Genomic DNA, 21297 nt, shown 5'->3' with positions numbered 1-21297 from the left:
TACTCCTTGGTTTATGTTGTTTCCTTTGGAATCTGTGTTTTGGGAAGGTCCCTTTCCTGAGGTTGGAGGTTATGGTCAGGAAGGCTAGCTGGGGCCTCGGAGGTGCCCAACTGCCTTGTTGTCTTCCTCTCTTGGAGGACAAAAGTAAATGCTAGATTCTGCTTGCCCTTCCTTCTGCATTTAAAGGCAGTGAGGCGCGATGGTGGCAGATTTTTCTCTTTAGATCAAAGGAGAGTTCGCTTTCTGCCACTTGGGTTGAACGATCTTGCTTCCCGTCAACCTGGATTCTAATCTTGCATTACCACTACTTGCAGAAAAGCAAGCTAGACAGAGGGACATCTTTTCCTGCTCCTCCTTTTTACTCTACAAATAGAGTCAGCAATTTTGCTCATTCTTTCCTCTCACTCGACAGTCTTTGCTCCTCTTCTGCGACATTCCCAATATTTGGATTTCAAGTAAGGGCAAGAGAGACAACAGTCATTTTAAGGTCCGGTGCTGGGCAATCTGTTCCGGGGAAATCTGGATATTATTAAAAGTAATACCAGGAGGGGGGATGGGAGACAGTTCTCTCTTTCAGGGTTCCCGAACCAGACATTCTGACAGGGTTAAAGTCCTGTTAGCTTAGTCTACCCTTGAACTTCTTTGAATGGGCAAATAGTCAATGAGTTCTACTCAATTCATTGCAAATGCCAAGAATCTTAATGGATGATAGAAGTTGACAATTCAAGGTTTGTTGGTACCGGTAGAGGAACATGATGTTTGCCTCACCTGGGCCTCTTGCTTCCTAAACCAAATCATCTCCAGATCAGCCAGTCATGGTCACATTCATCCAGGCAATTCTGAATGATTTCTGAGGCCACAAGGGCACAGAGGGGAAAGTTATTAAAAGACGGAAACAAGTGGAATCTTTATTAAATTCTGTGAAAGGTATAAATAAGTTATCATTAATTGCACTTGGAGCCTCAATAGGTTGATAATTAAAATTTTCAAAAAATTTAAAGAGTTAATTAGGCCCCAAATCCTGAGTCAGACTATAACCAAAATAGGAATCTCAGTTAACTACTAGTCTTCAAGTACTGGTGATGAGCAGTTTGAAATTTAACAATTACGTATATGACGCCTGAGAGTATTTTTGAGAATTTCAGGTTTGATGAGAGGAGATTGACTTTGCTATTTTACCACACCTTCTAACACAGTGGCACGAAGTTTTCATTGATTTACTCTTTAAGTCCACACCGACCTCATCAAATGTTCAACAACAAGGCTTCTTCCTCCCTGGTTTCTGGCTGTGGCTACAGAAGATTCCTTCTGTCCTCTGCCAGTCTTACAGTTTACATCTAGTATGATGCTGTGTGGCATACTTAGGGAATCCTATTATATGTGAAGTTACTTAACCACATGCACACTCAGATCGAAGGAACATGTTCGAGGGACAAAGCAGTCTTTTTCTATATCAGAAGATTCTTTAAAAAAAAACAAAAACAAAAACAAAAACCCAAATGAAAATATAAAACCCCATGATATTCATATGAAATTACTCTAATTTGGGCCGACATGGCTTATCTGAAGAGTGTATGCCAGGTAAATTCAGGGTGGCTTTTTTCTCAGGGTCTGGAAGCGTGAGAGTTTCTGGGGCTGATTTTTTCCGGGGTCGATCTTTGGGAACAGACAGAAATTCTGGTGCATCTGTGGAGAGAGGCGTGGATGGAGCACTAGAAGGGGCACTGCGGACTGAGGAAGGCAGAAGGGGGATACTGGAGATAGAAATTGCAGGTGGAAAAACGCCAATTTTCCTGTTGGTGGCTTCCTGAGTGGCTCGTTCAAATTCTCGGACTTCATCCATTGTCATGTCTTCAAAGAAAAAAAAAATAGAAAGAGAAATGACCCGTTATTTAGAAGAGATGCAAATGGATTTCTCTATGCCTGATTTTAAGGAAACTACAGGAATCTTATCATAAAGAGGCCTGTCCAGATGACAAACCCAAATTATCACTGAAAATGTTAAACCCCAAATTGTTTCTTTTTACTAAGGCAAACCTCTGAAAAAATATTCCTTTATGAATATCCATCCAAGATTTTCCAAAGCACTCTTCAGTGAGTAGTTTAAGTATTCTGAATAAGAAAGGATCAAGAGAGTACAGAAATAGACCAGGGAAGTATATGGTGTACGTGTGTATGCATGTGTGTATGTGTGTACGCTGTTGGTATGCTGTGGTATATGGAGCTATTATTAGACGTAGTCATCTTTTCTATAAAGGGAAGGTAGTTGAAGCAATCAATGACCCAGAAATGATACATATTATTACCTACTTTAGGGCATGCAAGCACAAGTACACCTTTATAGGGTAAATAGACACGTCATCAGAATTTCTTCTTATTCAGTATTTACTTTTTGCATTCTGGGGGTTACTGGTCTCCTGACTGTATACCCATCCTGAGATTGTTTAAATGCTGTGCTTTAATTAATTTAGCTTAAAAAAACAAATAAGATAATGACAACAACCATAAACCCTGCTAATTATCCTAAAGCAAGCCAAGAAAAATAAAACCATTTTTTCCCAAGGAAATATAAAAGAAAAAAAAAAAACATTAATTGGCAATTCATGAAATAAATTCAGTGATGCCTCATTAAGAGGAATTATCAGGTGATGTAGATTTCCTAAATACCTAAAAGGTTTTTATTAAGTGAAAAAGTAAAAAATATGTATATTTTTAAAATGTAAAAATTTCCCTAACTTCTCTATCTATCTATCTATTTATTTTATCTATTTATTTTTAAAAGAGATTTTATTTTTGAGTAATGTCTACACCCAATGTGGGACCTGAACTCACAACCCCAAGAGTCTCATGTTCTTTCAACTGAACCAGTGGGGCACCCGCCCCCAATATATTGGATGTATTATATATTGCTACCATTTAGACATAATGTATTGAAAATACATCATTGTGCTACAACACTGTGATGATTTCTCAATCAGGACGTATTTGTTTTTTTTAATAGTTTGAAAACTCTTCTCTCATTCTCAGAAACTCTATTACTATTGTTATGGTTCCTATTAATTACTCTCTGGCTAACCTTGGTATCCTTTCTCATATTTATTTACTGGTAACAGAAAACCAGGAACTTGGCTTATTAGAAAAAGCACTGAGTGAAAGCCTAAGGGTTTGTCTTTGAGTAAAAGGGGAAATCTGCTGCCCATGGATTTTCTACATGTACTTTTGCTTCCCACAGACCTATTTTTCATTCTTGCCCTCTCCCATGAATCTAGTGCTGGAATCTTCCTTAGATGATATTGCATAAACTAACACGAAGCAATATATCCACTTTGGAAATATTAACTATGGAATGAATATTCATAACATGGTATTAATCATTAGGATGTATATGTAATATGTATAAAGTCACATTATGCCATGAGCAAACCAGAAATATTTTTCTTTTTTCCAAAATTTTTAAAATTTAAATTCAATTTAGTTAACAAATAGTGTATCATTAGTTTCAGGGGTAGAATTTAGTGATTCATCAGTTGCATATAACACCCAGTGTTCATTCATTACATCAGGTGCCCTTCTTACTGCCTACCGCCCAAGTACCCCACTCCTACTCCCTCCACACCCCCCCATGTCTTCCTTCCAGCAACCCCCCGTTTCTTCCCTAGAGTTAAGTCTCTTATGGTTTGCCTCCCTTTCTGTTTTTATCTTATTTTATATTTCCTTCCCTTCCCCTATGTTCATTTGTCAGAAATATTTTTCAAAAACCAAAATCCTTAAGAGGATTTCTTGGGAGCAATTGTTAAAATATTATGAAAGGTAAGAATTGTTTCAAAGAAAATAAAATATCATGATTGTATTGATATGAAATTTAGAATATAACAAGGAAAATTGTACCTATAAATTTACCATTTTAAAGAATACTAAGACTATTAAACAAGCTAAGAAAGGAGATTAGGTTTTTAAAAAAGAAGTATGCTCTTCAAAGTAAAATTGAGACTCAGGAAAATTTTAGTGAATCGGGTATATTCTGTTATAATAAATAAACATCCTCAAAAAATTAGACTTTTTAAACAAGTGGCAGAGTATAAAGCTCTACTCCATATACCCAGCAGGGGGCAGAAATCATCCAAAATACAGAATTTCGATTTTACATTCCCAGAGTCTCTTAGAAGTTCCCGTCTTTGAAGGCATTGAAACTGCTCAATGGAGGAGACTTACTTTCTTATCGCCATGTTCATGGATGTTAATTTTGCATAATTCCAATCTAATGTGTCCCTACTCAGCTTGAGGATTTACATTTTATCGAGCACCCATGCAGTTTTTATTTGTGATGGACAGCAGCCTCCTGATTTCAACTGTTTTTCATTACCATAGCGAAGAAAGACAATGGAAAAATAAATGATCCTCAATTTGATAGAATTCCAAAGACTAAGGGAAATGTCGTAAGCACTCAAAATAACCACTTTGTGTAACTTCTGAGGAGATAGGCATCTCTTACACTGAAGTCATGGGACCGACAGTGAATTGCAGCCAGAGAATGCATGGGGCTTTCCCATGGGAGAACCATTCTAGGTACCACTGTCTAGGTACCACAGTAAACTGATGTTCTAACAGTAATAATGGCAGTAAAATGGAAAGAGAACTTTAGAGCCTTAAGCTATAAACCATAGAGCTTAGAATGAGAAAAGCCGGGTGCTTAGAATCCTTTGGAATGTGGTATCTCCCCCTTGCTTCTGGCTTCCTTTGTCTGATCACACTTCTAGCAAGCAGCTTTCAGAGGGCTGCCGGGGAGGGATGGGGGGGAACTAGAGTCTAACATTCCAAAAGAAAAGGGAATTGAAAATGATGGACTTTCAAGGACAATTTCCTTAATGAGCATTTCTAAATGTTAGCACAGGGTTTGAAGGAAAAGGAGAGTCCTGTTGGATGGGCCTGTGTATAGTGAGGAACACCACAGTTAACCTGACCCAACAACAGCTTTGCGCAAATTCAATCACTGCATGCACTGTGGAGAGGAAGAGTCAGGGCCATTTGAGCCTCAAGGGTAACCACATGCACAGGAGCCTTGCAGGGCACACTTCTCATACATGCTCTAAAAACTGAACAAAAACATCCAAAGGGCAACCAAAAGATCTTCTTCACAATTCTAAAGCACCCATGTACAACAATAGCGGTTGCTCAATTTTCTTTACCTATGTTATCAATTTCTTAAAACTCTAATAATATGTGCTGTTCTGGGGCATGGGCTTGCAGATATGCGGGCTCAAGCTGATACCCAAAGAGATCACAGCTCTGGCCAAAGACACACACAAATAACGACTTAATGATCACATTTTCTCCGTTGCCTTATCTCCTCTTCGTTAGCATGAATGATTGAGAGATAACTCTATTTAAAATACTGGCATGCACAATACAGTTAGCTCTCAATTTCTGATGTGCCACTAAATAACCTGTGGCTCTCTGCATCTCAAGTCCCAGGCTAGATGTGCTATATGGCCCAGCACATTCCCAGTTCACCACACCTTCACTGCTCAGCAACTGTGTGTGCACAGACTGAGGCCCCATCTGGAGATTAACCTAAGGAAAAGGAACGGATTGGCTACAATAACTAGAAAGAACCACAGAAAGCATTTCAAAGCAAATGTAAAGAAATCTAAAACACCAGATGAGACACAAGCTGTCCCTTGAAGGAATAACTTGAGTGTTAACTATATTTTTAAAAGTTACTGTCATGATATTCTAGTTTTCATATGACACTTGTTTTGACCCTTCTCTTCTTTCATGGTATAGGCCATTCACCAGCCACAAATGTTTCCACTCTCCATGTTCTTGGGTTTTTATGAGTGAGGAACAACCCCCAAATCCAGCGGCTTTTTTAAGAATGGAAAAATCTAGAAAGGAGAGATGACACTGTCCAGTTTAGACCTAGCTCAGGTTCTACACCAATAGTCTCTGGGTGACGAGACATGCTTTTTGTGGAAAGCTGAGAACTGAATGTTTGCAGTATTTCAAAGATCAGTTTATGTGTACATTCAGTAAAGGGTGGTCAACATGTTTTAAAAATTCTACATACACTTGTTTGGGCATGGCTCTCTATGTCATCCACAGTAGAGGAATGCTGATTGCAAACTTTTATGTTGGTTTGTTCATGCATGTTTTTCTCGTATTCCCGAACATCATCCATTGTCATATCTGAAAAAAGGTCAAGACGTTGGCAACTACTGTTATTAAATGCAGACTTTCAACGGGGAGACTTTAGGGAAAGATGGTAGCAGAAGCCAAAGAGAGGTTTAAAAAGCAGGGAATTCACTAACTTTATGAAGAGTACGTCATAAAGTTAGCTAGACCAGCCAAAGGGGGAGTGAGTGCAAGGAAGTTAAGTGGAAATAGTCTTAGAACAGAGAAGAGTGGAAATTATTTAGGGGGTGAATCTTGTAAAGTCAGCTAGATGGGTAGAAAGTATTAGCACGTGGGCACTGCCATAGCCTGAGATCTCCTAAAGCATTCTTAGAAGATCCCTTTGGGGACAGGGTCAGGTTTGTTTGTTTTAATACTTACCTCCCATATACCTTTCAAATAGATTTGGAGATTCTTTAAATCAATGCATTCGACAATAGAAAGGACACTTTCATTGCTAGTACAGGAGACATGACATAGAAGGCAGATAAATGATGTTTACTGGTACAAGGGATACTTGGTTGCAATGCTCCCACAGAGATGTATTTCTGCACAGAATTCATGGTGTCAGAGAGTGCGGGTCTATATCAAACTTCAAGTCTAGTCTAACAGCTTGGAGATGGCTGGCACTACTTCCACCCACACTGATCTATAAATAAAATGGCACATGACATTATGATTTTGGGCCTGAATCTGTAGTTTTTCAGCATTTTAGGATAATGATCTCTTAATCCAGTGGTTCCCAATGGGGGACACTTTTGTGACAGTTTTTGGTTGTCACAACTGGGGTGGGGGTGCTACTGGCATCTAGTAGGTAGAGGCCAGCTAGGCCACAGAATAACCTACCCAAATGCACAGCACCTTCCCCTTCTCAACAGGGAAGTATCCAGTCTAAAAGGTCAATGGTGCCAAGGTTGGGAAACCCTGTCTAAATCCAACTGATAAAAAACTTAAAGAACCCATCTATCTTCAGTATTCAAAATGCATTAAAATAACAATTATTCTCACTTTAAATACGTCTGCTGTGTTATCCTCCACTCCCCACCCGCTCTTTGGTTATTATACAACATTCTATCAGCAACTTTCCCAGACAGGCATTCCTTTGTTGTTCTCAAGGCAGAATTTAACTTCATGCCTCTCTACAACGAAAGTATGCTTGAATAATTGGTTATTCGACCACCCTGATCACGAATTAGCTTGGTGGGGATTTAGAGCCGGTAGTCACAGCTGGAAATTTCTCCTTAAGTATTTCCTGCATCATGTGGTTTGGTGTCTTTTTATATCAATCCATATATGTCATGTGAGATTCTCTTCATTTCCACAGGGCACATGTGCCAGAACTTTATGATTCAGTTCAGTGTGGTCTGGGGCCAAGATGTGGAGGGCGGCTCTAAATCCAGACCCGGGCTATTTTATTTAGCTGCTAATCCCCCAACATCCCACCCCCAAAACCGTAGATCAAAAATGTTGTCCATAAGCAATGTAAGTATCAAGGATGCTAAGCAGCAGTGTGGCCAAGCAAAGAGCATGCTTTTCATCCAGGTAACTAGAAAGCAACAAACACATGCTGCTTTGTAATTAGAACAAATGTATCATAGTTAACAATAAGAGCATATTCATTCAATGCAATCACTTTAATTCCAGTGGCTGGTTATCAAAATTTCTTAAACACAAATACACCTGGAATGAGTACTGAGCTCATTTTTAAGCCAGAAGTTTAGGATTCAGAGAAATTCCTCTATACATAATGTTCATTAGACACTTTCTCCCCCTCCACACCCTTTCCCCAACTGGCATGACAGTAATTTGGAAAACAAAAACAAAGCATTTAGTTTCTTTGTTCTAGTGAATCCCAACAGAAAACGTTCTTTATTTTTAATTAGCTCAATGTTAAGAGAAGGGCTTAAAGTGTGTGACCGTGTGCTTTCAAAGATGTCTCAATTTTGTAGATGTGAAGAAGGATTTAACAACAAAGATATTCATTACTGCCTTGTTCATAACAGTGCAAAATGGGAAAGAACCCAGGGGACTGACAGTACTATGCTACCATTAAAAATTATGTAGAAGAATATTTATTAACACTATAGAGAAATGTTCTTTGGTATATTGTTAAAAATAGGAGGTAAAACAACTGTATGCATTGTATGAAATCATCTTTGATGATTATATACATGTTAAAAAAACTAAAAGGATACACTTCAAAATCTTAATTGTTTTGAGGAATTGGAATTATAGATCATTTTCATTTTCTTCCTTTTGTTTGTATTTTCTACATCAAATATGCTGTACTTATGAAAGAATGAAAAAATGACATTATTTAAAATCTATTATTTGGGGTCAAATACCATCAGTTTGGAATTGGTAAGGAGAAAATAGTTTTCTACAATTTCTGCTCATTCCAGAAGCATGATCTTTTTTGTTGTTGTTGTTAAAATGAGTTATGAAACAAAGTTTCAGAAAATTGCAACTAAAATAAAAAAAAATTCAAAAATAGAATATATCAAAATGAACATTTCTAGTAAAGTGGTTCTTAAAAAGATGGTAGTAATTGGGTCCCTTACTGAGAAAGGAAAATAAGTTGGTCCGAATCCTGAGTTCTCCCCACGTATCGTACATGCTTATGGAAATGATGTAAATATTTTCAATATTTCTTAGTAATTCATGGAAAGCCTAATCAAATGAAAATATTTCTGTTTAGGTTATCAGGTAAAACACATTATGTCCTGCTTTTGCAAAGTATATTACCTCAAAATCTATACAGGAATCAATTTTTTTAGTAAATTCAATTGCACTGTCCAATGACAGATTATACTTTCAGAGATGATTCATCTTCATTATGGATTGATTTTCAATGACCAGACAATGACTTCTAACAGTTTAGATTCAGACCTCTTTGCTTCCAGCGAACAACTACTTAGGTGTATCAAAGAAACTCTTAAAGGAAACTCATGTCCATTATTTTGCAAATAAACTAATAATCACCCCTTAGTATATAGATTTGAAAGATCATAATTTACTTTTTTTTTTTTAAAGAAGGTTTCTCAAATAAAAGCTTTTAAACAAGTAACACTGGGCTAATTCTCTGATTTAAGAGAACACTGTAAGTATGATATTTCTGCTGGCAAGAAAGGTACATCATAGTATCTTTGACTCTAGGTTGCTGGAGACTATCTGTATCTATAGATCTAGGACTATATCTGACATGATCAGCACTGGGAAGTATCCTGGGGGTATGAATATCTTCTTCGTTACACTTCAGTGGTACAGATTTCTTTTCTTTGCCCTCTTATGAGCTGATTTCTTTCCTTCTCTTTCTTACTCTCCTTCAGATGAGGGGAGAGCTGATCCTATTTCTCCTGTTCCAGCCAAGTGAAGGTCACACTGAATGTGGCCTGCGTAGAACTGCCTCTGCCAGATGACTCGGCTGAGGTCCGAACCTCCACCTCTACTGTGAAACCGGCTTTGTCAAAGAAGCTCTGGACACCAGGGGATTTGTTAATTGAGGCATCTGCTTTGGTTTCCTCAACCATGAACTAAAGACTTTCTTTCTTTCTTTCTTTCTTTCTTTCTTTCTTTCTTTCTTTCTTTCTTTCTTTCTTTCTTTCTTTCTTATAGAGAGAGAGAGAGAGAGAGAGAGGCAGAGACATAGGCAGAGGGAGAAGCAGGCTCCATGCATCAGGAGCCCGATGTGGGATTTGATCCCGGGTCTCCAGGATCGCGCCCCGGGCCAAAGGCAGGCGCCAAACCGCTGTGCCACCCAGGGATCCCATAAAGACTTTCATTTAAGAACAAAATATACCTCTACTCTGTGAGTCTTGGTCTGCTTCAATCATTTTCTGCTTTTTATTTTTATTTTATTTTTTTAAAATAATTTATTTATTCATGAGAGACAGAGAGAGAGGCAGAGACACAGACAGAGGGAGAAGCAGGCTCCATGCAGGGAGCCCGATGTGGGACTCGATCCCAGGACTCTGGGATCACGCCCTGAGTTAGAGGCAGATGGTCAACTGCTGAGCCACCCAGGCATCCCCATTTTCTGCTTTTTAAAAAAAATAATAAAAGGGTTTCAGTGATTATTTATTGAATCAATCAAGTGATGCATGAATTATGTTCCAGAGAAATAATTCAAATAGTGCTGATTTATATTGAGAAAAGAGTTTAATTCCTCTTACCCTCTCCCAACTAATCTTGTTCTTTCTGGATGTAACCACTGAGTTAAGCGTTTGAGGTTCAGACTGCCAGATTTTTTTCTATGAATTCACATGTATATTACTGCACACAGATATAATCTCATCTATTTTTACATTTATGGAATCATACTGTAGTATACCATACCATATATACTACACATATTGTCCTTTTTATTTTTTAAGTTAAAAAAATTTTTTTAAGTTTATTTAAGTAATCTCTACACCCAACACAGCACTTGAATTCACGACCCTGAGATCAAGAGCTACATGCTTTTCTGATGGGAGCCGGCTGGGCGCCCCTAGAACTACCTTATTCTTTTTAACTATTGAAAATAATAGTCACAGTATGTGTTTATCATAATTTATTTGATCATATTCCTGTTAATAAACATTTATACTGAGACTAATTTCTAGCTTTTATAAATAACAATACACTGAATAGCTTTGCACCTATATTCATGAGTACCTGTCTATTCCGTAAGAATAAATTTCTATAAGTGGAATTGCTGGATCATAGATTATTTGTACTTAGCATTTTTATAGAAACTGTTTATTTGTACTCCACCTTATCCCAAACTGGATATTATCATTATCTTAAATTTTTTGCTATCAGATAAACAAATGTCATATATTGTTTTCATTGTATTTCATGTGACTAGTACCAAGGTTATTGGCCATTTATGTTTCTTCTATGGTTTACCTATTCACGTTCTTTACGTTTTTTTCCATTGAGTTGCTGGATTTTTTAATTTATAGGATCTCTGTATACATTATAGACATTAGTTCTCTGTTGGCTACCTATGTTACAAAGATCTTGTCCTCAAGTCTTGCAACTTTGCTTATGGTGGCAGTTTTCTTTCAATCACTTCAGTTTTTAAAGAAGGCAGGTTGACTTCACAGTTTGTGGAGGCAAGAGCATATATTTGAAAGGACAGGAGTCAGTAGAACATACAGAGAAACTATAGATGCCATGGAACACAATGTTTACAAGCAAGAGTTTTCATAGTTGCAGCAGATAAAACTTAAAAAAAAGAGTTATATACTTTAATTCAATGACCTGTCCAATGCCACCTGTTTATTTCTTTCTACAAACATTTTCTCTTCACTTCTAGTATCCTCTGCCTAAAATAAGTAATTTTTTTCTTACACTAAGTCAAAATGGAAGTCTTGAACAAGTGGTTGGGTTTGGGGTGGGGGTAAGCTCCAGTAACCATGAATGAGATTTGATACTTTGGTTCTAACAAAAATGGAAGTCATCCTTTAAGATTCGCCTTTTTTTTTTTTTAAACCTCTTTACAATTATTATGAATTCAATACATGCTTGTTATAAATAGCTTAGGGGTGGCTCCACTTTTTTTTTTTTTAAGATTTTATTTATTCATGAAAGACAGAGAGAGAGAGAGAGAGAGAGAGAGAGAGGCAGAGACACAGGCAGAGGGAGAAACAGGCTCCATGCAGGGAATCTGATGTGGGACTTGAGCCTGGGTCTTCAGGATCACAACCTGGGTTAAAGGCAGCACTAAAGTGCTGGGGGTGGCTCCACTTTTTGTAGTGAAAGTAGCCAATCCTCAAATCTTGGTGAGTACTCTTTCCGTGTAATCCCGACCAATAAGATCTAGAATTGCAATGTAAAGTTATGATTTTTCTTCATTGTTCTTAATTTGGGGAGGTAGAGGAGAGTCACAGATTTCTTTTGAAAATCTTATGAGAAGCTAAGCTATTCGCGTTTCAGGAATCTGGAGACCTTTGGAAAATGCTGACTTGGTGAATTCAACCAGCTAATGCTGGTCTCTAAGTAGGCTTCTTTCCCCACCTTGAGCTTGCTTCATTCATTATGAGGCCAGCTCTAGAGACTCCAGAATAATTTTAAGTCACTTTTATGAGGGACTTTCATCTATATAAACCAGAACTACCCCTCTATTCTTTTTTGGAAGGGTCTGGATTTCAACGACATTCATGAGGTTCCACTCAATCACAGCCTCCCTCTGGCAATTCTCTTTGTTCCTCTCTCAAAATACTGTCAGATTTGTGAAACAAAACTATGCTTTTGTGAAGCTGGGCTGCCTATTTTTATCCACCCCCCTATTACCCCATCTTCTGAAATGTGTTGTTTCTTCTCTGATTAGTGTTCCAGTCATGCAGGAGAGACCTAAGGCTCATGGATAAAGACCAATCAAGGCTTTGAAAAAAACCCTCCACTCCTCCAACAATGGACATGGTTATACTTTACAAGGAACATGAGCAGAATAAAATTTGTTTACGGAATTAGTTATGTGACAGCCATATGCTCAAACTAAGAAATGATACAAATTAATCCTTGGGTAAGCGAAGATCAACCACCATCTACAATATCCTTCCCCCCCACCCCCCACCTTCTTAATTAAACACTGGAGGTGGTTAGCTTAATTAGGGAGAAAGACATCCAAGGAGTGCCACAGCCTATGGGGTATAGTTTCTATAAGGTACAAACACAGAGCCAGGAGGTCAATGGGACTAGAATTCAGCCCTAAACTGAGAGCACCTGCTGAATCTGCCCAGAGGGATGTCTTTCTAATTCTCACAAGGCATCAGAGCTTTCCAGTTGGCCCAGAAGACATCTCCCACTCTCTATGTTAATCTGTTTGGACCGAAGTAATTAAACTGTCCTTACAGTCTAATCTGATTTAAAGCCATTCTTAAACTTTAGCCAGCATCAGAATCGTCTGCAGGGCTTGTTAAAACACAGATTGTTGGGCTAGACCCCCCAGAGTATCTGATTTTGTAGGTTTGGAGTGGAGCCTGAGAATTTGAATTTCTAACAAGTCCCCAAGGTGGGAGCTGATGTTGCTGGCCGGGGACCTCACTTTGCACAAGCGCTGTAAACTATAGGCAAAGGTTTTTGTCGTTTTTTTTTTTTTAAACTTTGGACCTTTTCTGTGTTTTCTAATGAGAGCCTCACTGAGCCCATAGAGACTAAAGAAAAATAAGCAACTTCAGGTAGCCAAAATTGAAGGCGGACAGTGACAAACCTTTTTCCCCTGCAAGGCCCACAGTCCCAAGCATTACCTTGAGCAAGGGGCTCAGAAGGCAGTCTGTGGGCAGGGCTATTTCCATTCATTTGATTGACTGAGTGTCTGCCTCTGTGTAAGGAAGGAGCCACTGTTTTCCTGGCAAGCAGCTCAGTTAGGGACAAGGATGCCAGTAATTTACATGAAATTGATGGCATGGTTCTTAGACACCCCTCCCCCTTGGCCCCCCTTACTCTGTGAAAAGGCTGCTTATTTTGGTGGGAGCTAAGATTGTGTACTCAGGGGGTGGAGACCTTCTCTGGGGAGTACTTGGCTCCCCCATGATCTATATCCAGTAAACCACACAGTTTTTTTGCACTCACATACAGAAAGGCTTTTTGTCAATAGACTCCTTGAGTTAATGTGTCTACCTAACTCATCCTGAGTAAATAGGTAGGTGTTCTCCTCTGAGAGCTCTCCAGGACTGGAGGCCTCTATTTTCCTCTGATGCATTCATTAGTCTCGCTTTGGGCCTCTCTCATGGTCTGACGAATTTTTTTTTGGACTAAAAGTCTCTAAGGTTTCATGCCCTGGCATGAAAGAAAAGAGTCGGCCTCCATTTTTTGTACCCCAGCCATTCACTTATTAGATGCCCACCCACATCTTTTTTTCCCCTATATCCTGCCTATGCTATGCTCAAACCTTTTCTGATCAACAGTCTTCAGGTATTTGGTCCTCTTAATCAGGAACCCAGCTACTGTTTCTGATGCTGCCTTTTCTGGCAAGTCCTCTCTGGCATTAGAGAGAAATCTATCAAAGTGGCCTGTCTCTTGGTCTTCAAAGTGGTAGATTGTTGGCCCTTTAGGTCCCCCATTTATTTGCCAATTATTCTTTGAATATCCTTTTGATATTCCCTTAGTGTTGGTGGCAAGGACACCGTGAGCTTTGAGGAGCTCAAGTTGGGAGAGACCAGTTCTTAAGGCTTTTTTGCATCTTTGCTCCCTCTCTAAGAATCTGAGGAAAGATCCCCTGGAAAACAAACAAACAAACAAACAGAGAAAAATTTGTTTCATAATCAGGGGAAGTCATCACAGCAGTCTCTCCCTCTACCAGCCTCAGAAAGCCAATCAGAAATAGGTCTTGGTGAGATGTCATGAAAATGTGGCAAGCTAGTGTACCTGCTGCATGTGAACAGAATCCCGGGAGTGTGTGGTAAGAAAGAGCAAATGACAATCTTTCAAAAGAAAGCTCTTCCAGAGGTCTGCCTTCAGACAAACCCAGGAGGATGCACTTGCTCTTCAGAAGACACAGATGAAAATTAAATTTTAATTTAATTTTGGGAAAAATTAAAAACAAAAAAACCCAAACTTCCAGAACCATGTCTTTTACATGTGGCTCAGAAATAGCTAACAGCATCGTTGTGTTTACCCATTCAGTCCAATGTAGCTTTTCACTTTAAATTTGATAACCTTCAGCTAAGAAGAGGGAGGGATTCGTGGAACAATGACAGAAAAGCACCAAAATGTAATCTAGGTTACTCTCAGAACAAATTCAATGTGACTTAGGAAGAGGCCAAGGAGGAGGGCATTTTATTAGACAATCAGATCTAACCCAAGTCACCAACTGGGTGTGTTCGTTTCTATTTATAGTCAAGGACACTAGCCTCTGATGACTGATTCTGGGCATAAGGAAGATTCATGTGGACCAAATGACAGTGCTGAGGATCTGGAAAGGGTGGTCCATCCATCATGGGATGAAGCAAACCTGGTTTTCATTTATTGGACACGTGCAGAATTTGTTTAGCTCTTCCCAAATCATGAAAAAAGGAAAAGAGAGAAAGAGAAAGAGAAAGAGAGAGAAAGAAAGAAAGAAGAAAGAAAGAAAGAAAGAAAGAAAGAAAGAAAGAAAGAAAAGAAAGAAAGAAAAGGAAAGAAAAGAAAAGAAAAGAAAAGAAAAGAAAAGAAAAGAAAAGAAAAGAAAAGAAAAGAAAGAAAAGAAAAGAAAAAAAAGTCACAGTAGTCTCAGGATGAAGGGGTACCGGTGTCTCTGCCTTTGAATTCTTGCAGAATCCTTATGTTTTTTGGTGAGGGAGTGTTTCAAGTGTTCTTTGAATCAAAGGACTGCTTTTACTTGATATGATGCTTCAGATAGTTTTGATCTTGAATCAAAGTTTGGGATAAATTAGGATGGGTTTCAAACCCCTCCAACAGAGAATCATGGAGCTCTGTGTTATCAGTATGCCAGCATCAAACATACTGAGGTCCTATTTATTATGACTAATAAATAAGAAGTACAGTTGACCTTTGAACAATAAGAGCATTAGGGGCGCTAACTTATACCCTCTCCCCCACCAAATTGAAAATCCACATATAGCTTTTGACTTCCCCAAAACTTAATAGCCTACTGTTGACCAGAAGCCTTTACTGATAACATAAGCAGTGGATTAACATCTATTTTGTGTTATATGTAATCAAGTCTATATTCTTACAATAAAGTGAGCTAGAGAAAAGAAAATTTTATTAAGAAAATCATAAGGAAGAGAAAACACATTTATAGTACTGTACTTACTGAAAAAAATCTGCATATTAGTGGATTCACACAGTTTAAACTCGTGTTGTTCAAGGGTCAGCTGTATCATGGTTATTTCAGACCAAGCTTCTATCATTACATTCTTCCTCATTATGTTCCATAGACTGTGCTATTTCCACTTTAGGGGGCAATAGTCCTGCCTTTGTTGTTGTCTTTCTAGGTAGCATCTGAAGCCAGATGGACTGACGCCCAAATCAACATGTTATGAAGTTGTTCTGTAAGTTATTTTGGGGAGGGTGACTTACCATACCACTCATCAACCCATGCAAAAGCCTGTCTATGTCCAATCAGCAGAATATCTCGGACCACCTAAAAAAGCAGAAGAACCATGTTTGATTAAAACTACCTGGAAAATAGATTGTTCCCAATTCTAGGAATCCTGGCAATTACAAATTCCTCAATCCCTCTGTCCATGTAATGGCAAGTACAGTCTCACATACACAGATGATGGGCTCGCTCACCCTCGGCCCTTTCATGGTGTCCTAGACTTGCTGAAATTAATCTCTTCATCTTAATTGAAAGTTGGACTGGGAGTGTACACACATGAAGGGCAACTGCTTGGCAGTCTCACAGCAATGACTGGAATGAATCTCTGGGCTAATCATCTTGAGATTTTTCTCTTCACTTATCTTTATCTAAATCAGGTTCAACTTTTCACTTGTGGGAAGGTGTGTCTCACTGGTGCTAGGAAGTCATGGATGTTGGAAATTAGAAACGCTTTTCTGGGTAGCAAGTGACTTCTGTTCTTCTCTGATGAAGTATGGCACATATTGGTCAAATTATTATTATTATCTTTTGGTAATTGAAGGTATGGGATATAAGATAAGTAAATATCTTTTTGGGTGTGACTTCCATGTAGTAGAAAGGGGAAAAAAGCAGTTTGGTCAACTGGTATTGTATTTTATTTTTTATGAATGAGTTAACTTTTCCTTTGAGAAAGAACAAGAGAGTATGCGCAGGGGGAGAGGCAGTTGGAGAGGGAGAGGCAGATGGAGAGGGAGAGGCAGACTCCGAGCTGAGAGGGAGCCCTATGTAGGGTTTGCTCACAGGACCCTGGGAGCATGACCTGAATTGAAGGCAGATGCTAACTGACTGAGCCACCCAGGGGCCTCGAGTCAACTATTATTGACAAAGATGAAATAAAGAGATCTCAATTAGAATAGAACATAATGGTAATGATAAGCCTGAAGAGACAAAGGAATAAAATTGTTTCTTATGGTGACACATAATGGCCCTAGAAGACTAAGAAAGATAACTATATAGTTTGTGTGCATGTGCGTGTGTGTTTTATGGTATTCTTCGTGTCCTCTATAAATATGTGGTTCTATGTTTCTTAGATACTCACGCACTCCCTTCAACATTCCTTTCTTCCTGCCAAACAAATCCGGCTATTGTCAAAAACCTCTCATGAAAGGTTCAGGCACGTTTCAATAAATGAAAGATTTTAATCTGGTGCATTTGCAGAAACAAGGGAAGCATTTATAATGATGTGTTTATTTCTCCATGCCTCTGGATATCTAGTGAAGCTTTTATGATTTGGAAGGAGGAAATATGTCATGAAAATAAGAAACAACATGAAACCATAACCACTTGAGTGCTGACTGTGTCAAATTCATGGAAATGAAAAGAACAGCATTGGGGCATCAGTAAAATATACCCTATTACATTAAGCACAACACAGCTGTCTGCTGGAAACAAGAATTCAATAATGTGCTAATGGCTCGCTTTCGAACATTTTCCCCCCATAACTGTGAATAGATTCTTAAAAAACAAAGGTGTTTAGAGAAAGGCACTGGTACTTTAAAACCATGCAAATACTCGCCTCATATACTCATTAGCGACTCATGTGCCAGAGCAGGTGTGTTTTTGGGGTGTTGATAACACTTCCTTATATTTGGAAACGGGCAATAGGAATGCCTTTTACTAGAGCACAATTCCTACAGGTATTTTAAAGAAACAGAATCTCAAAACTAGCCAAAGTCAACTGCGAGAAAAGAAACACAGTGAGCCCCATGGCAGTGTAAATAGGCTTCGTGAAAGGAGGATATGCCAAATGAACTATGTGGTGACTTGATAAGAGATCATTTGGGGTTAAAAAATAAGGGGCAGGGGTGAGGTGGCTGGGTGGCTCAGTCAGTTAAATGCCTGACTCTTAATTTTGGCTCTGGTAGTGATCTTAGGGTTGTGGAATCAAGCCCGGAGTTGGGCTTCAAGCTCAGTGTGGAGTTTGCTTAAGACTCTCCCTCTTCCTCTGTCCCCCGCCACCCTCCTTTGCTCTCTCTCTCACATCCTCTCTAAAATAAATAAATAAAATATTAAATAAGGGGGGTAGATGCTACAGGAAGTCAAGGAAGATACAGTCTAAGACAGAGCTGAAGATGGAAGATATTTACTCTGGAAGTGTGTTCCTGCTTAATAAATTGGGACACAACAGGGGTTAAGGTGGTCCCTCAAAACTTGACTTCTCTGTGTCTCACTCAGCTTCCACTTCTGGTTGAGTAGAATGGGCTCTGGAGTGCAGCAGCAGATTGATACACTTCTCTGTTTAAGAAAACATCAAAGCTCTCAAATCTGTTCTAGGGTTTGCGATTATCACGAGCCCAAGTTCATTCTATTCCTTGGACCTCAAAATTTATACATTTTGTTGACAACTGGCCTCCAATCTCAGTAGACAAATCCATCTAAGTAACACAAAGCTCAGTGCATTACTGTTAAATTCCAGTGCCCCTGGAAGAATTTCAGAAAGCTATTTTTTATCAGTTTTTAAGTGGAAAAATAAACAGATATCCAGCCTATCTGGAATGTAGAGACAACTTGGGTAGTATTTATTTTTATGAAAATAGGAGGCGTTACAAAGGGTAACGTTTGACATTGCATTTTCCATTTGTTTCCATGAGGATGAGTCATGCTAGAAGCCCCTAACAAACTTAAATCATCACTAAGTCTTGTTCCTGCTATAAAATGAACATGCTTAGTTAAAGTGGGTATACAATTGAAATCTGTGTTTAGAGGTTGTTAATAATTCTTTAGTAACAGAATTATTAAATGACCAGAAATACTGAGGTGCACCATCTAAAGGACCATTGGGATTTGTTGTTTTGTCTCTTGGGGCATTTTCTTTCTATCTTAGGTGTATTTGTAGGATCTTGTTTTGTTTTGTTTTTGACAGAGAGAGAGAGAGAGAGAGAGAGAGGGAGCAATATCAGTGGGGAGGTAGGGGCAGAGAAAGAGAGAGAATGAGAACCTTAAGCAGACTTCATGCTCAGCACGGAGCCTGATGTGGGGCTGGATCTCACGACCCTGAGATCATCCACCAAATCAGGAGTCAAATGCTTAACTGACTGAGCCACATAGGCGCCTATATCCTATATTTGTAGGATCTTTTGAGTGAGAATTATCTTGGGGGGCCACACACACATATAAGCCCTTGATGCCTCTGCCTGAAACCCAAGTACTGAGTACAAAGTACAAGTACTTCTGTCTGTAGCTAGGTTAGCCTGATGCCAAAGGGAGAAGTACTTAGTATTGAAAACCTAACTTCCTGAATATACGCATCCAATAGATGTGGAAGTCACAGAATGAGAAATGAAGTGAAAAAAAAAAAAAAAAAAAAGAAATGAAGTGTAAAGCATCAAATTAAACTTGTATATAAAATGTATTTTCATAAAAACAGCATTTTCTAGATACAGTTATGTCATGTTGGCTCAGTGCTGGGCATGTGTTGTGCGTCATGCATTCCAGCTTCCAGTAAAGATAGTCACTCTATCCGCAGTCCAGGAACTGCCATTTATTCACTTACCTTGTGTACAAATTGTTCCACTCTGGTCTGAAGCCCCCAGACCTCGAACTTGACAGTCACCAGCTTATAGGAACACATGATGGGTTGATGACTATCTCTCCAGCCTTCCCTTAATTGTCCCCTTCCTGTCTTCTCTGACTTGAAGTGCTTAGGATCCTGAAAAAAATAAAAAGAAATAGTAACTTAAAAGTTCATTGGGCGGCCCCAGTGGCTCAGTGGTTTAGCGCCACCTTCAGCCTGGGGTGTGATCCTGGAGATCCGGGATCGAGTCCCACCATTGGGCTCCCTGCATGGAGCCTGCTTCTCCCTCTGTCTGTGTCTCTGCCTCTCTGTGTGTGTGTCTCTCATGAAAAAATAAAATCTTAAAAAAAAAAAAAAGTTTAACCATCATTTATAGGAAATGTCTAGAATAGGCAAATCCATCAAGACAGCAAGATTAGTGGTTGCCAGGGGTTGGAGTGACTACTAATGGATAAAAGAGTTCCTGTTGGGGTGATGAAAATATTCTGGAATTAGTGATGGGAGTTGCATAACTTTTGTGAATATACTAAGAACCCCTGAATCGTACACTTAATGAAAAGGGTTAAATTATATACATCTCAGTCAGAAAGGAACTTGCAACATAAACGCTAAAACGATAGTTCACCTTCTAGGCAAGCGTCAGTTCTTCCTGAAGTTCCTTTTCTCTAGCCAACCTCTCCACTATGCCTGACTTTTCTCTTCTTTTTTAAGACTTCTTAAGACTTTAAGACTCAAGCATCTCTTCCTACTCCCAACACTGTCCTGTGTAGTTCAGAAGATGCTGAATAAATGTTTTTGAATGAATGCCTGAACTCTACTTGGACCCATCTCGTTCTCTCTCTCTCTCTCACACACACACACACACACACACACACACACACACACACACGGCTGGGGGTCGGAATTTAGCTACATTTGGGTAAATCCTTAAGTGAAAGACAGACTAAAAAATGCTATGTGCATCATTACAACTGTTGGCAAGGATGTGAAAAAATTAGAACCCTCACATGTTGCTGATGGAAATGTAAGATAGTGTGGCCACTTTGAAAAACAATTGGGTAGTCCCTCCAAAGGTTAAACACAGAGTGACCATCTGGCCCAGCAATTCCACTCCAAGATATCTACCCAAGAGAATTGAAACCTGTCTGTGGAAACTTACACGTAAATGTTCAAATTCATAATAGTAAAAAAATAGAAACAACCCGAACGTCCATCAGCTGATGAACGGATACACAAAATGTGGTCCATCCACACAATAGAAGATTATCCAGCCATTACAAGGAATGAAGTATTGATCCATGCTCTAGCACAGATGAACTTCAAAAACGCTATACTGAATGAAAGAAGCCAGTCACCAAAGGCCACATTCTATAATTCCATTTATATGAAATACCCATAGTAGACAAATCTATGAAGAAAAAAGCAGAGTAGTGGCCAAAGGCTGCAGAATGGGGTGATAAGGGGAATGACTGCTATGGAAACAGTTTCTTTTGTGGGTGATGAAAATGCTCTAAAATTAGATTTAAGGTGATGGCTTACA

General features: G+C 38.9%; 1 protein-coding gene across 1 annotated transcript in view; it reads right to left on the bottom strand.

Annotated features, from left to right (window-relative positions):
- Positions 1-1710: 1710 nt before the first annotated feature.
- The window catches only part of PITPNC1 (phosphatidylinositol transfer protein cytoplasmic 1), a 256274-nt gene continuing 236687 nt past the window's right edge, over positions 1711-21297 (bottom strand). Inside the window, exons 8-11 of the mRNA XM_072781098.1 lie at positions 19737-19892; positions 16183-16246; positions 6068-6186; positions 1711-1851 (exon numbers count right to left, since the gene is read on the bottom strand). Of these exons, the coding sequence (XP_072637199.1) occupies positions 1846-1851; positions 6068-6186; positions 16183-16246; positions 19737-19892 (345 nt within the window). The 3' untranslated portion in view covers positions 1711-1845. The remainder of the gene's footprint in view (positions 1852-6067; positions 6187-16182; positions 16247-19736; positions 19893-21297) is intronic.

The sequence above is a fragment of the Canis lupus genome, chromosome 16 (assembly GCF_048164855.1).
Source record: "Canis lupus baileyi chromosome 16, mCanLup2.hap1, whole genome shotgun sequence".
NCBI classification, from domain to species: Eukaryota; Metazoa; Chordata; class Mammalia; order Carnivora; family Canidae; genus Canis; species Canis lupus.
The sequence above is the reverse complement of the archived record's forward strand: the minus strand, read 5'-3'. Positions and strand labels throughout refer to the sequence as shown.